Genomic DNA, 15,785 nt, shown 5'->3' with positions numbered 1-15,785 from the left:
TAACTTAAAAGTTATAATATTTGCTAAAAATTGTATATTGAGTAAAAGTCTACGGTTATAATATATAAATACACGGTGAAATGTTTGAGCCGGGTTGAGTTTGAAAAAAATATAATTTCTTTATGTGGGTTAATTTTTAACTTGGCTTACTCAGAACCCGGTTTACCCGGGTTGAATCCGTGGTGAGTTGGGTTGGGTCACCAATCCATCTAATTTAATTATTTATTAGTTTATATTTCAATATTATTAGTTAGAATTTTTTTTATTATATTGTAGATGAGGATAAAAAAAATATGTTTCAAGAGAGAAAATTTTTTTAGTTCACTGAGTGAGTCGGGTTGAGTTGGCTTACTAAGTGACCAACCCGTGATGGGTCGGACCGGGTCGAACCGAGTTACCCGTTTTGATAGCTATAGTTGGGTGGATTATTATGTATATTACACTTTTATTAAATTACCTACAAAAATACTTAATCTCATGTTCTGAAATAGGGATTAGTAAAATTATCCGTGAACGCATTGAGCAATATAATACAGAAGTAAAAATTGTAAATACAGGTACCGTACTTCAAGTAGGCGATGGTATTGCTCGTATTTATGGTCTTGATGAAGTAATGGCGGGTGAATTGGTGGAATTTGAAGAAGGTACTATAGGCATTGCTTTGAATTTGGAATCAAAAAATGTTGGTGTTGTATTATGGAAATATTAAGTTAATTTGCTATATTAAAAAAATTGTTATTTTATTTAAAATTTTAAAAACAACCTTAGAATATTAAAATATAGCCAAACATATTTTAAATATATCTACAAATAACGTTCATAGTTATAATATTTCTGTGAATGTGGGTGGCTGGTATAAAAAAAATGTAACATGATACTAAATGTGTCCCTATATTTAAGGACTAAAGTAATTTTAAACTAATAGTTAAATTTAAGAACTTATTTTAGATTTTTTTTTTATTTTAAAAAGACCAATATGATAAATAATTCTCACCCTTTTATAAATAAAGATGATATTTTTGTCCTATAAAATATATTAAGAGAATTAAGAGATAATTATATGAGTTAAATACGTTTTAAATTTTTTAATTTTCATATTAAATTGAATGATGCATTTTTTTTTAATAAAATGTCGTTAAAGATTTGCTTATGTAATAAATATAAGATCGCGTGTTCAAATATTGACGTGGTGGATCCATATAAAGGATTCAAAGTTTAGAAAAGAGATTGAAAGTAAATTTGCTTTGATCGTACATATATTTAAAGTTGAATAATATTATGAACAATATTATTTTTTAAAAGACGACATTTACGAAATATAAAATATACAAACATCAACATTATTTTGTCAGTGTCAATGAGTTCCATCTGAATGGGACAGTGGTCGCTCCATGCACGAATAAGAGGAAAGACCTTGTACTGTTTTTGTACCTTCTTTTATAGAAAAAGGAGAAAAATAAGGAAAACTTCCTTTTTCTCTTGAACAAAGAAGATAAGTAGGCCAAAGATAACTGAAGATAGTTTATTGATGACTGTTGAACAGGCATTATCTGTCTGTCATTGTGAATCCTGATGAGAAAGCACATTGGGAAGAAGGTAATTGATTTTGTGGAAGCCGAAGAAGAATGTATGGTTGTGCTTGTTTGATTTGGTTCAGAATGATAACAGCTATGGAAGATATAGAGAAATAAAGTAGTGTGCGTGTGTTGTTATGCTATTATTTGAGTGTTGTATATACCTTAAAGTTGGTTGAGTTGATAGATGAGTAGGGAGTGATGGCAGAGGAGCAGCATGTGGTGGCTGTATCTGAATGTAAGATTGTGTATAAAGAAAGAGAAATAGATGCGTTTTCATGTACATCTACTGTCACCATCTTTGTCATCCACGCATATTCTCGCATGCTGCTCAAATTTCCCCTTCATATTATACTCTACGTACTATATAAAACCCACTTAGGCTTAGCTGTGATTCACTAGTTTCGTTAAAATGGCTATGGCCTTAAACGTGATGTTTTCTAATATGTGGCCTAGCTTATCTGCCGACACTCATGGCTACAAATGGTATTCAGTGAAGACAAGCACGTGTCATATCTGTTAGTTTATCATAAAGACTGCGTTATCTTATATTAAAAAGTGTCTACTTAGACCACGCCACTTCCTTCCCTATATTCACTCTCATTCATTAGTTTAGTTTAGAGTTTAGTAGAGAGCAGCAGAGGTTTCAATTCTCACACAAGTTACTCACCCAAATTACACGGATTGTATTCTTGACGGGTTGCTTGCCATTAATCGTACTTATTTTTACGTATAAGATATCATTTTTTCCATTCATGATATATGCACGATCCAAGAATCACACCGCATTTTTGAGATGCAGGAGGGAAGCATTTTCATATCTATTCATTATTGGATCAAAAAGGTTTTTTTCTGACTATAATACAAGGGAATCCCTTCTCACCCAAGAAGAAATGAAAACCAAACAAGGAACGTTCTTGTGCAAGTAAAATCAGGTCAATTGCCACGGCCAAAATAAAAAACAAATAAAACTTCTTTTGTTACACTATGTACAAATATTCAAATAATAATGGGCACATGACAGTTGATTTTCAAACAAGCAGAAGTAAAAGGTACTACAAGAAATTTACATTCTTATTTCTTTAGAAATTATTTTTACTGGCTACATTGAATTTATGCCAAAGAATATAGACCATCAAATCCAGTGTTCTAGGTTGAACAATATGCCTGGAAAATTATATTTCTGATGAACAACTACTACATTTTTCAAAAACTCTTCAAAAATCTAATTATAAGGATTTTTCTTTTGTAAATTGCGAGAATCACTACTCGATTCTGTGGTCAACATCGCAGAGTTTTAATACTCAGCGTTGAAACAGACCATTTGGTTTCCTTGTGCAAACACAATCCATCTTAAAATTCGCACTAAATTTACATCATTATTACGGTGGTACCTAAATGGTGAGACAAATGAAACTTTGAACTAGAATATCACGAAGCGAAATATTCCCAAAAACATACACATAAGTCGATGATGCCGAGGCAACAGGAGTTTACAATAAAACACATCGACTAAAGCATAAACTATTCTATAGAAAAGTTCCAAAGTGAAAAACACAACCGCTTGACTAATCTCCGGTCTATTATATTTGCAGTACTTCCCGAAAAACATCAATTGCCACCATCAAAAAAGGACTCGCAATATGTCTAAGCTTGTGCATCGAGCTCCAAGAGTAAAGTTTGACTAATAGCATCTGATCCTGGCCCAGTGAATTGAATCGGACCTACAGTAAGGATTATCATGAGCGTTTCTCCACTTCAACATTCAAAGAAATTTCAACTCACCGAGTTATTTTCTAGTTTGTAGCTAACAAAAACGACAACACAATTTACAAACTAAAGAAAAGAGCATGGCAGGTGCAGAAAAAAAAAATGAGTGCATAAACTGTCAATGCATACCTGGACTGATGTAGCGATTTTTTAGGGCCCACTCATCCCGCAAGGAGGCAAACTTTTGGAAGGGTGCCCCTGAAGATTCAACGTCACAAATGTATGTAACCGAACAGTATCCAACAAAATTGGAGAATTTATAGAAACAATCATAATATCTGACACAGAAAATTCCTTATTTATAAAGAACTGAAATTCTGCATGCACGAATTTGAAGGTTAAGCAATCAACCATGTCATGCTTATTAATATGACAAGGCAAAGAATATTCACCCATAAAAAAGATTAATTTTCTCTCCTTCATTTCATTGCTATCCTTCGATGCGAGTTAAAAATATAGTTCTCAGTAAGTTTGGGGAACAAAGAAAGAATGAACATATATATACATACCATCAAGCTCCACCATTGCCTTCTTGATCACAGGCTTGAATTTACCTAAAAGGATAACCACACAATTTATTAACAGAGAACATCAGAGAAAGCATTCAAATAAATGAAATGTACACAAAATTCTCAGGAATTTTATTATTGCCATCAGTATCAAAAGAAACAATTCCTTGTGATTGATAGTCCATAAAATACATCTAAAAAAATATTTCTAATTTAAAATATAATAGTACTGAATACCAACTATAAAAATATTTGGGCATAGACATGGACCCAACCCTTTGTTTGGTAAAAGGGAAATAGAGTGGAAAGGTGAAAGGTAGGTGGGAAACAGAACATAATGTGTTTGATTGAAGAGAAACGAGAGGCGAGAAAAATTTTAAGTTGTGGGACTCATCAGGTATTTCCTTTCTATTTCTCACATATTTATCTTTTCCTATTTTTCTTAAAGAAAACATCTTCATTTACACTATTTTCCATCATCCTATTTTAGTATTTCTCACTTCTTCTTTCTTTCTACCAAATGGACCGTGAGTATGGAGAAAAAAATGTGGCAATAAAATCCAAAACAAAATAGGTGTTGGGGCAAACCAAAAGGCCCCATAGATCACAATGCATACCGTGTCTCCTCTCCACATCCATCAGTGAAGTAAGTGCAGTTCCACCAACGGTCCACTCTTCAACTGGAGCACACAAATTCGCAACCTGATCAAAATATCATAGCAAATCCAAATACTGAGTTGATTGCCCAAGTATTACCAAACAAACCAAAATAACCATTAAAACCAATCTCGAAGAAATATTTAATTTGAAATTAGAACATAAATGAAAAGAGCATTGGGACAAACTGATGATATTAATCCAGTCTTCCCAAATTGCAGGAGGGCAGCAGCGCCATAACCCAATGCATAGCAGTAAGAAGAATCAAAATTAGTTGGCAAGCCACATCTCCCTTCGTAGCTGCATATTTTAAGAGTACAGGTAACTATAACCTCTAACAAAAGAAATCAAAGATAATAATAGCTATTGTATGGTTAAAAGAAAGTTTTCTTAACCCAGGATGAAGACAAATAGTAAAGCACGAACACAGAACCTCTTATTTTTTATTTTCATAACAATTCATATCATCAAGCCTTGCAACTCCAAGAAATCATCTAAACCAGATGGAGTACCCGAAAAAGTGGGACTGCCCCTTAAATCCCCCTTTATATGTGCCTTGTTGCTTTCTCTTTTCCAACTCAGTTTCAACCATTTGAATAAGCATTTTCTCTGTTTCAATTTTGGCAACCTAAATGGAAATAAATACCAGCATTGACGTCAAGTCAAATTGCATTACAGGACAAGACAAACACGGCAAACATAGCACTGTAACACCATTAAGCACCTGAACATTTCCATGAGGATCTCTTTCAAGCATTAATTGTTCTTGAATTGCTTTAGGTAAAAGTTCAAAAAGATTTAATGACTGATCTGTGAGTTTCTTCTTCCACAGCCCTCCCTCGTCCACAGTATCATGGGCAAGAATTTCATTGAGTTCTGCAATAAGGTGTTGTACCTGCAAACAAAAAGAATATAAAAGTGACACCATTAACCTGTGCTTCCGTATTGATTGTAGATGAACAGATCCAAAGCCCCATCCCACCGGAAGAAACTAATGTTAATGATTAGCAATAATAGCTACCTCTGGTATGAAATCAATTAGACCTTCAGGGATAAGAATGACCCCATAGTTATAATTATCCTCTGCTCTTTTAGAAACGATATCCACAATGTAGTCAGTGACATCTTTCAGCGTCATCTTCTTTGCAGCAACCTGAAATAAGATATTTGCATGTCAAATCAAATTTTTGATAGAGAGCCCTGATGAGTCACTGATCAAACACTAGATAAAATGATAAGATTTATTACAAACCTCTTCTCCAATAATAGTAATGTTTGGATGAGTTTGCAAAGCACATTCCAGTGTAATGTGTGAAGCTGCACGTCCCATCAGCCGAACAACTGCATACATGTGCCATCTCTTACCCAATGTTTGAAATTCAGTACAGCAAAATTGAACAGGTACAAACAGTGCGTGAGAGAGAGACTGAGTGAGCAAAATGACTTCATAAAGTGTCATGAAATTTAAAGAGTTTCTCTGTCGTTGTGAATTGTGCATTTAATCACACGAGTAAATCCTTCGTTTATAATCATCGAAAGTATAATATAGGGAAATCTTATAATGGCTAATAAAGGAGAATATCATCATTATCAGGTGTACATATTTCCCTAATTACTATGATCAAATCATATCTTTTACACTTCCCTCAAGTTGGAACACATATATGTCATACGAGTTAAACTTGTAAAAAATGTGATCAATACGAGAGTTCTTCAGGGATTTAGCCCAGAGTTGACAAAGTCAATGACGATTCTTCTGAGGGCACCTTCTCTCAAAATAACAATCAATTTCAATGTGTAGTGAGCTCCTGGAAGATTGGGTTTGATGCGACGTGAATAGCGACTTGAGTATCTCCAACTTTTGTTTCTACTTTATTTTTCATCTAACCTATTTCTCTCTTGTATATCAGACAAACCATAAAATTCAGATGGGTGAACAAGATATTATATAAACATGGTATTTGAGTGAAAAGAATAAGGCGTATACAGTAAATAATGACCTTTAAGCACAATACCATACTTTTATCATTCGGATAATGGATTTTGCAATTTTAGAATCCAAAAAACGAACATTGAGACTGACTTCATATTTTCGCATCAGAATAAAAAAGAAGTGGTACTAGCAATTGGTACATATCCACGTAACGGAAGCAAACTACAAGCGAAAACAATCAATACGTGAATGTCCTAAGTGAAGCATTAAACATTGGCAACCACAGCTCAGCAAAGCATCCAGTCTATAATTGCTATAGTTCTAAAATATTTCCAACTTTTTTCAGATACTTACAATGGTAATATTTTCCAGTTGATCGAGCATCTATCATAACATTGCCAATCATTTCTGCATAAATCTGCATAAAAAGTAAACTGGGTCAGTACACGTAAGCATGAAATGTATATTTAAAAGAATATGCACAACAAATCATTATTTAGAGAATTTATGGGAATGGGGTTTTTAAATATCATAAGATTATTCATCACAAAAAAACCAACCATATGGCACACCATATGATAAAATAAAAAAGAAAAGTACCCCTCATGGAACATACAACAAATTATATACAAAATCAAGGACCACATTAAAGGTTAAAAAAAATCCTATGAAAATGTTGACCGCATTGCTGGAGAAAAATGTAATGCATCCGATTCTCTCAAAAACTCCCTGTTTATATACTATGATATTCCCATTCGTAGTTCGTGCTATGCAAATTATTGGTGTTACAAAGATAAAATTGCTTACTTTAAATGTTACAATATCAGAAACGATTAGACCAAACCATATTTATAAATGCACAGGGAAGACTAGTTCCACTCACCTTGCATGCTGTATCAAACCCAAAACTTGTGGGAACTTCTTTGCATTTCAAATCACCATCAATGGTTTTAGGGCACCCAATCACACGAGTTTTCATATTTTTACTCCTGTATAAGAAAAATCAGACAAACAATAGTTAAGAAGAACCAGTGCATATTTATGAAAGTTAAACAAGCAAAAACCAGTGCATGTTTATGTGTGTATGCTAAACAATTTTATACAACAGATGGTCAGCTAAAAGACCATTGTAGATCAATCACAAATTAACAAGCAAAAACCATGTTTTTGTCCCTTGACAAGTAAAGATCCCAAAAAAACAAGGTCAAAGGGTACTGAAAACCCCAACACTAGCAGATCATGCCAAAAGTAAAATTCCATTCATAGAAACCTGAAATGCTCAGCAAGTAGGCATGCATTTGTGTTTGAGTCATCTCCACCAATAACAACAAGGCCGTCCAAGTCTAGCTTCTGAACTGTTTCTTCAGCTTGTTTAAACTGTACAAGTAAAATAAATTACTATTCAAACTTGAAGATGTACAGAGTTCAAATGAACACTTTAAGCAGCAGAGTGACAGACACAGGTAAGCCAACCTGCTCTGGAGTTTCAATCTTGTCCCTCCCACTACGAATCATGTCAAAACCACCCTGCCAGCAGAACTTATTCCTATTAGCTGACACAATCTCCCGATTATTATTTCTAGGGAAATAGCAAGCGCAACATGTCAAAACCACCCAGCCAATAGAAATTAGGATAATGATACTTTGACAACATTTTTTTGACAACATTTTAACACCATCTACGTGATTAGTCCATGTTAGTGTTTCTGATTATTATTATTGATTGTGGAATAATTTTGAACTAATCACAGAATAACATGTAGATGATGTTAAAATATTGTCAAAAAAATGTTGTAAAAGTATCATTATCCTATAAATTATTTCTAGGGAAAAGTAGCAACAACTACAGCAGGACTACTCAATTGGAAACATTTACAGACACGACTCACCCACAGAAGGCATGTCAAAAGCATTAAGTTTACGGCATCAGATTCAGAAATCAAGAAATACAAACATCATCACAGTCAAAGACAGATGTTAATCCAGAAACCTTATTCGAAGAAAACAAAAGGCCGATATTGCCAGTTAAAGAGTCAATGTACAAAGGAAATACGCGAAGCTCCAAATAGCAACTACTAAATTTTTACTCGAACAATGAAATCAATAATAATAATAATAATAATGATAACGACGATGAGAAATTTTGCCCAGCTACACTTATAGAAAGTTGTAACCAGGAAAATAAACCTGATTTCTATACGGATAAATATAGTCTGAGGTGAGTTCAACGTATTTGCACTTCATGATGCCAGCTGGACCGCCCCTGAAACCATACAATGTGCTTCCTTCTGCTTTGTCTTGCAGGTAATCTAAAACGAAAACCAAACGATAAAATTGAAACCTAATAAACCACATAAACCTAAAGAATATACACGTTAAACTCATTGATTAAATTTAATCGAAATGCAAATTATCCATTACCGAAGATTCCAGAAATCACATTGTGACCGCCAGGAGCCTGACCACCGGACAGAACCACGCCAAGCTTCAGCTTCCGATTCGCATGCAGCGGGGGAGAATCATTCGGCACCAAACTCGCCGACGGTTGTCCGAACAGGTTCGGGAACAGTTTAGCGATCTCATCTGCAAAAGAAGAGATACAGAGAAGATCTCAAAATTACATGGAAACGGAAGTGTTGACGGAAAATTGAAGTAGCGAATGGAGAGAAGAGGGACCAGGATTGCCAGCGGCGGTGCTTTGGGGACCGTCGACGATGACGAAAGGGGTTTTTAGAACGGAGGGGAGAGGAAGGGCGTGGCCGATGCGGCTGTTTTGCACCTCGCTGTAGACGTCGGCGAATCGGCCGGTGTGGGAAGGAGGAGTGACTCTGGTGCCGGGAAAGTCGCCGTTGATTGCGAAAGAGGGCGCCATTGAAATCTGTTAGAGAAAGTGTGAGTAACTGTATAAAGTGACCAGTGCAAAGATCCAAGTGTAAAATGCAAAATGAAACACTTAACTTACCTTACACAACTTTAACTCAAAATAAATATAAATAAAAAAAAGAATAAAAATTAGGCTTACCAAACTATAATTATTTTGTTTTGGGTAAAAAGAGGTTATCTAACTTAAAAGAGATTAGATAAGGATTAGATGAGATTAAATAGTTGAGAATCGTGAGTTAACGACATTTGGTTGGTGAAGCTTTTTTTGCTGTCAATGCGTTACGAATGGTTTTAGAAGCATCGATAGGTAATTCCGTATTCCGTCATCAGTCTTGGCTTCTCTGCTAACCCGCGGATTTACGGTAACGGCGATTAAACGTGCTTTACGTATTGATTTTGATAATCGTAAAAAGTTATGTATTTTCATTTTCCTGAATGAAAAAAAACACACTTTTAATCCTAATATTATATAATCCCAGTTAGTTGTGTTAACAAAACATTTCAATGCTGCAGTGTTAACATAAATTACACTAGTTGATTTAGGAAAACTGATTTTTATTCAAATTAATTTAGAAATGTATTCTCTCGACTAGTTATTTTTCTTATGTTTTTAAAACGAGGAAAATAAAATGGGTATAATATTGTTGTTGAGATTTTAAAATTGTTTATTTGATAAGATTCTTTTTTAGAGGTTGATTAACGTTCAGTTTTAAAAATAAAAAATGGTAAAAGAACATAAAAACGAAAACAAAATTGCATTAAATTGATGGTAGAGTTAGATATTTGAATTTCGAGATGAACTTAACCTTTGAAGTGATACAATAACTTTATTCCGTTGAAATAAAATTATTTTTCATTAAAAAATTATTTTTGTAGTGTATGGGATTTATACGATCGGCCGGATACAATCACAAAAAGGGATGACTAATTTGGATACAATCACAAAAAGGGATGACTAATTTGAATGGACTGCCGTTAACACTCACAAGTACTATCCGTTCAATACTAGTTGACTGCACAACCATGAAAATGAGAAATAGAGAGGTCGGACGATCTCAGCAATAAACTCCTAAAGATCACTCCTAATCAAGATTACGGGTAAAAACTGTGACTCTCAATCGAATTATTCATTATCTTAAGCATTAAAGTACCTTTGAGATACACACTCATAAGATTTGAAACTGTGAACAGAGAAAATTTTTGGCTAAGAATATTGAGGATTACCTAAGGTGATTCATAAGAAAGTGTGAATGAGTGTTTGTGGAGATCTCCACCCTACACCAAAAACAATTTTAATATTTGAGAAGAAAAAATAAAGGACTTGTTAATATTACTCACGCCAATATCCATGCTTAGGGGTAGATGGCTAGGACTTGTACTTGAAAATATAAAGAAATGAATATTACTAATGTTGCTTTGCATGAGTCATACGAGTTCATTCATTGTTTTCACCCTGTTGCTTATTCTAAAGAAAAGCAAAAACTTGAGACAGTCTGTCTTCGTGTTTTTGGGCATTTTATGTATCTTCCTTATCGGGGGGACTTAGGCTTTAGCTTTATGATTAGTGAGTAAGAATGATTATAGCAACATGTGCTTCGAGGCATGCATAAACAACTTGGTTGTACTGATTAATCACATTTAATTACCTTCATGATGCACAAAAACGAGGATCATATTTTTCACAACATGGCTTTGTCATCAATGATAATCACATGCTAATCACCTCCATCGTCACCTTTTGCTTTACGTAACAGTTTTCCTGCCTTTCTACTTGTAGCCTACATACACGAATCTGTTAAAGAGATTCTTAATTAGCTGTGTGTATCTTTTTTCGGATTTTCTCCATAATTGATCAGCAACCATTACAAAAGCAATTCGATGGAACTGAAATTTCTATTAACAGAAACCAGAAACAAATGCTAGGAAGTAGGAACTTGTTTGATTCATATGCTTACAAAGAATATAATTAAATTGTCTTTCTACCATCCCCAATAATCTCACATTTATTAAAAATCAGAAATAAGAAATCAAAAACAATTTAAAAAGACGTCTTTGACAGATTCCAAAACGAACAATACTTTATATATAATATGATTAATCTTAACAATGTCTTTCTTTTTTAAATTTGATTGGCTAAGTCAGTTTAAAAACTCTTTTTCCCTTCTTTTTTTTTAAATGTTTTTAAGAATAAAACTGTGTATTAAGTAACAACGAATGTAGACATTTATACTTAAGGATTTGGCCATCCATTGCTTTCATAATTTTTCTCAATTTCAAAGAGAAAACTGGGTCAAGGGGCATATGGTGTGCTAAATTACTAAGCAAAGTGTGGTAGAGTTCTATTAGGCATGTGTTAGGTTACTTTATGCCAATAACCTAATCAAGACTCTCTTCTCACCACAACTCTCGAATAAAGAATGGAAAAGTATGTATATATGTATTAATGATGAATGAGTGAATCAGAATACAAGAATCACCCCAAGGAAGCCTAACCTTCCTCCTCTGGAAAATATCCAGTCTGAACAAATTCTCCGATCCCCCTCTCCCCCTACTTAGTTTATTATTTATACCTTCTCTCTCTTCTAACAACTATAACATATTACTCTCCTTACACGTGTCTCACACGTGTCTAACTCATTCTCTTTTATTCCTAACATTACTCCCCCCCTCAAAATCAACCTTGTCCTCAAGGTTGAAGTTAGGGAACTGTTATTTGCCGTAATGCTCCTCTTCCCTTCCCAGGTGATGCCCTCCAATTCAAGTCTGGAGGCTTGGGTGGTGGCAAATCCTCCTCCAATATCTTCCATTCTTCCTGGATTCTATCAACTTCCAACATTCTGCTCCTCGAATCCTCCACCGATGTCTTCCATTCTTCCTGCTCAATCTCCATGCTCAACTGCCACCAATCTACTTTCATTTTTCCCAGGGATGCCAAACAGGTAGCTCCTAAATTCACATCCAAACCTCCCGACTCAAAGAAATAAAGTTTGTCTCTGATTTCTAATCCCTTCATCTCAACAATATATTCATTTCCAGTGCTCAATATGTCCATTTTGCTAACAGACTCACGTAGTCCACTCATCATCGCCCCCCAAACAGTATCCCAATCAGTCACCACATATGTAACATGATCTGGAACTGAATCCTGCCCAAAAAAATTTCGGAGAACCTTAATTGCATGTTTGAGATGACCCGAAGAGCTCCATCTTTGACCATCTGTGGCTACTTTACCAACTTCTAATGCAATAAGGGCAGGAACCCCAACTGCGTTCCTAACATTACAAAACATAAAGTAGTGACCTCTAGTGTTTCTCCTCGCATTTGTTGCTTCCCAGTAGTCCCCAGCATAATCCCAAACTTCACTAGGAAATTCCAGAACCACTGTATTTAGAGTTCCATAACTAAAACGCTTCCCCGAAAAACATTTCCATTGTGGCAAAGGTGGATACCACTGTATAGTTCCAGCCTTCAAACTGCCCAGTAAAACAGTAACAAGAACAGTATCACCAAAGAAATCGTTGTTATTTGCTGTAGAAACTTTGATTTTATAATTTTGACCAGGCTCCTTGATATCATTTGACACATTTGTTACAATGTGGTTCAAGGGAATTGTGATTCTTTCTCCCAGATACTCAACAACGAAACTGTGACCCCTTATAATCATACCATGATCTCCTCCAAAACTCCTATACACTTCATCGTGATTCCAATCGGAAAGAGAAACATTATTAAGTGAAGCAGCACAATCATGCTCCAAGTGAGTGTAGTGCCAATCCCTAACCCTCCTCTCCTGAGAGCTCAAAATATCCTCATCAAGCTTTCTTTCCACCGAACTGTCCCTTTCGGAATTAAATGGTCTATTTGCCGAATTGTTTTGTTTGGTTTCTTTGTCATTGCGAAAGCAATCACTGTTCATCATTGTCGACCCAAGATCGAACGGATCACCAATCAACGAATAAGTATCTGATCTTCGCTCAATAGCCCCCACAGCCTCAACACCATTTATAATGCCAGCTCCAAGATCGACAGAAACAGAAAATGAGTGATCTGGTTTTCCCGATGCTTGTGGCACCGAATTTCCCAACTCCTGGAAGTCCTTGTTGACGCTTCCCTCCTGTAGCTCCGCTGCCAGCTCCTCACAAACGGTGTCTCGATTCAGTTCGCCGAACCTCCGCGTCAGCGCTTCCGTGAATATCTTCCAATTTGGATGTCGGGTTTTCTTCTGCCAGAAACGAATCCAATAGTAGCTCGCGCCTCTCTCCATACAGGTATATACCAACTTCATCTTCTTCCTCTCCGTCAAGTTCTGTAGATCGAAAAATTTCTCTGCCTTCGCGATCCAGCCCATGGGGTCCACTCCTTCGAATGTTGGGAGTTCAATGCGTTTCATCCCGCTACGTTGCACGTCTCCTCTGTCCTCTTCCGCTTCGTCCTCCGACTTCTCTGGTGGTCGCCGTTTGCGTTCAGCGTTGACGGAATCGCGACTCCCTTCGGAGCTCCGACGCTGGTTCCTTCTTCTCCCACGGTCGCGATTAATGTTTCGTCTTCCACGGTCGCGACTCTCATTTCGAGCCCTTCCTCTCATCTCTGCTCGCATCTCCATAAGCATTGCTTCCATGGAATCGAATCTTCCTTCCCACCTTTCCTCCAGTGCATTCATCTTGTTCTCCATCGCGCAACTCCTCCGATTTGGATCCGGCAGGTCGGACCAAATTGTTAGGTTACTTTATGCCAATAACCTAATCAAGACTCTCTTCTCACCACAACTCTCGAATAAAGAATGGAAAAGTATGTATATATGTATTAATGATGAATGAGTGAATCAGAATACAAGAATCACCCCAAGGAAGCCTAACCTTCCTCCTCTGGAAAATATCCAGTCTGAACAAATTCTCCGATCCCCCTCTCCCCCTACTTAGTTTATTATTTATACCTTCTCTCTCTTCTAACAACTATAACATATTACTCTCCTTACACGTGTCTCACACGTGTCTAACTCATTCTCTTTTATTCCTAACAGCATGTCATCAACTAGCCCTTATTAAAGAGGTTTATTGGTCAGATTTAAAAGCTAGGACACCTAATCATATCCTAAAAGGATTGAGATCATGATAAGTCTAGTTAAACATGATGATCTTTGGCTCAATTAACTATATGCATGTCCCCCATCTGCCCATCAAGCTAACACCTAATCTATAGTTTTGAATGTTCATAAAACAAAACATAATCATTTACTCGTTGCTGTGCCCCCACTTGTCAATTGTGCATAAGTGATTATTTTTACACAAATCTCCCTTCAAAGCATAGTCTTTGTGTCCTGCAATGAAAGCTTCAAAGCAGCAGCAGCAGAAGCAGAATCAGCTCCAACAAAGAGGATGCAAGGCCTTGTGTTGCAGCTGCAGGTTCAGTGTTTCTTCTTCTGAAGAAGCAGAAAGCTCAGCCTCTGATAGGTTCCCTTCTGTTTCAAGCCTTGCACACGCCATGGTGCAAGAGAGACTTGACCAAATGATTAGAGAAAGGATGGAAGCTAGTCATGTAGAGAGAAGAAGACAGCAGAGCAGTGAAGGGACAAAGTTTGTCGTGATGGTAGCAATGGAGAAGAGCTCTTACGATCCAAGAGTAGATTTTAGAGAGTCCATGATGGAGATGATAGCTGCCAACCGCCTTCAAGACGCCAAAGATCTTCGTAGTCTATTGAACTATTATATCTCCATGAACTCTAATCAGTACCGTAGTCTTATTCTTGAGGTTTTTCATGAGGTTTGTACTAATTTGTTCTTATCATGTAAATGCCATTGATAACGAATGTGACATTGCCAGATTAAGTCATGAGCCAAGCAAGCTCGGGATAGTTTAGTTTTGCTTTATATTACGTACAGATCCCATATGCATTATGTGGATCACAAAGAAAACAAGTGAAACACAATATGGTCGTTAATTTACATACAAAAACACTTCAAGTACGTTGGAAGTTCAAGTACTTCATAGGTAAGGGACATCATTAAATATCCCAAAGAATCATTTTCCCACAGTTTACCTATGAGCATTTAGTAAAAGAAAGTGCTGCATGTTTGGTTTTCCATTGGGAAATTATTTATTGTTTGGTAAGGACGTGTCATGTAAAGATGTACATCAGTGGTTGGCTGCTTTGTCCATAGCAATCTGAAAGTTACTTTTACTAACTCCTTATCCTATCGATGCAAGACAACCACTACACCTTAGTAAATGTTAGTAATCATTCAACAAAATGTGTACTAACAGTTCTTTAGTCTTTAACTATCGACGATATCGTCAAGATACCTCCTACTAGTACAACTGTTACTATGTTAGAATTGATATATATGAAAGTAATTTTTTTCATCTATCTGTGATTGGGTGTAAAATGAGCTTTAGTTGCAACCAGAAAACAGAATCTGAGTGGTTTTTAAGAAATCATTTTCCTTAATAGAATTTATTCTA

At 35.9% G+C, this 15,785-nt stretch overlaps 2 protein-coding genes across 2 annotated transcripts; one reads left to right on the top strand and one right to left on the bottom strand.

Annotated features, from left to right (window-relative positions):
- Positions 1-2,976: 2,976 nt before the first annotated feature.
- On the bottom strand, positions 2,977-9,389 carry LOC124833661 (pyrophosphate--fructose 6-phosphate 1-phosphotransferase subunit beta-like). The gene is made up of 16 exons (XM_047308188.2): positions 9,120-9,389; positions 8,865-9,026; positions 8,631-8,752; positions 7,917-7,970; positions 7,714-7,820; positions 7,327-7,432; positions 6,798-6,861; positions 5,763-5,851; positions 5,532-5,663; positions 5,235-5,405; positions 5,023-5,138; positions 4,699-4,810; positions 4,471-4,555; positions 3,854-3,898; positions 3,474-3,542; positions 2,977-3,298 (listed from the first exon to the last, which is right to left on the bottom strand). Exons 1-16 carry the CDS (start codon positions 9,313-9,315, stop codon positions 3,222-3,224), a joined length of 1,707 nt encoding a protein of 568 aa, XP_047164144.1. The 5' UTR covers positions 9,316-9,389; the 3' UTR covers positions 2,977-3,221.
- Positions 9,390-14,572: 5,183 nt separating this feature from the next.
- LOC124833628 (transcription repressor) lies at positions 14,573-15,313 on the top strand. Its single transcript, XM_047308148.2, has one exon. The coding sequence runs from the start codon at positions 14,649-14,651 to the stop codon at positions 15,123-15,125; it is 477 nt and encodes a 158-aa protein (XP_047164104.1). The 5' UTR covers positions 14,573-14,648; the 3' UTR covers positions 15,126-15,313.
- Positions 15,314-15,785: the final 472 nt, after the last annotated feature.

The sequence above is a fragment of the Vigna umbellata genome, chromosome 1 (assembly GCF_029865625.1).
Source record: "Vigna umbellata cultivar VRB3 chromosome 1, Vumbellata_1.0, whole genome shotgun sequence".
Taxonomy (NCBI): Eukaryota; Viridiplantae; Streptophyta; class Magnoliopsida; order Fabales; family Fabaceae; genus Vigna; species Vigna umbellata.
The sequence above is the reverse complement of the archived record's forward strand: the minus strand, read 5'-3'. Positions and strand labels throughout refer to the sequence as shown.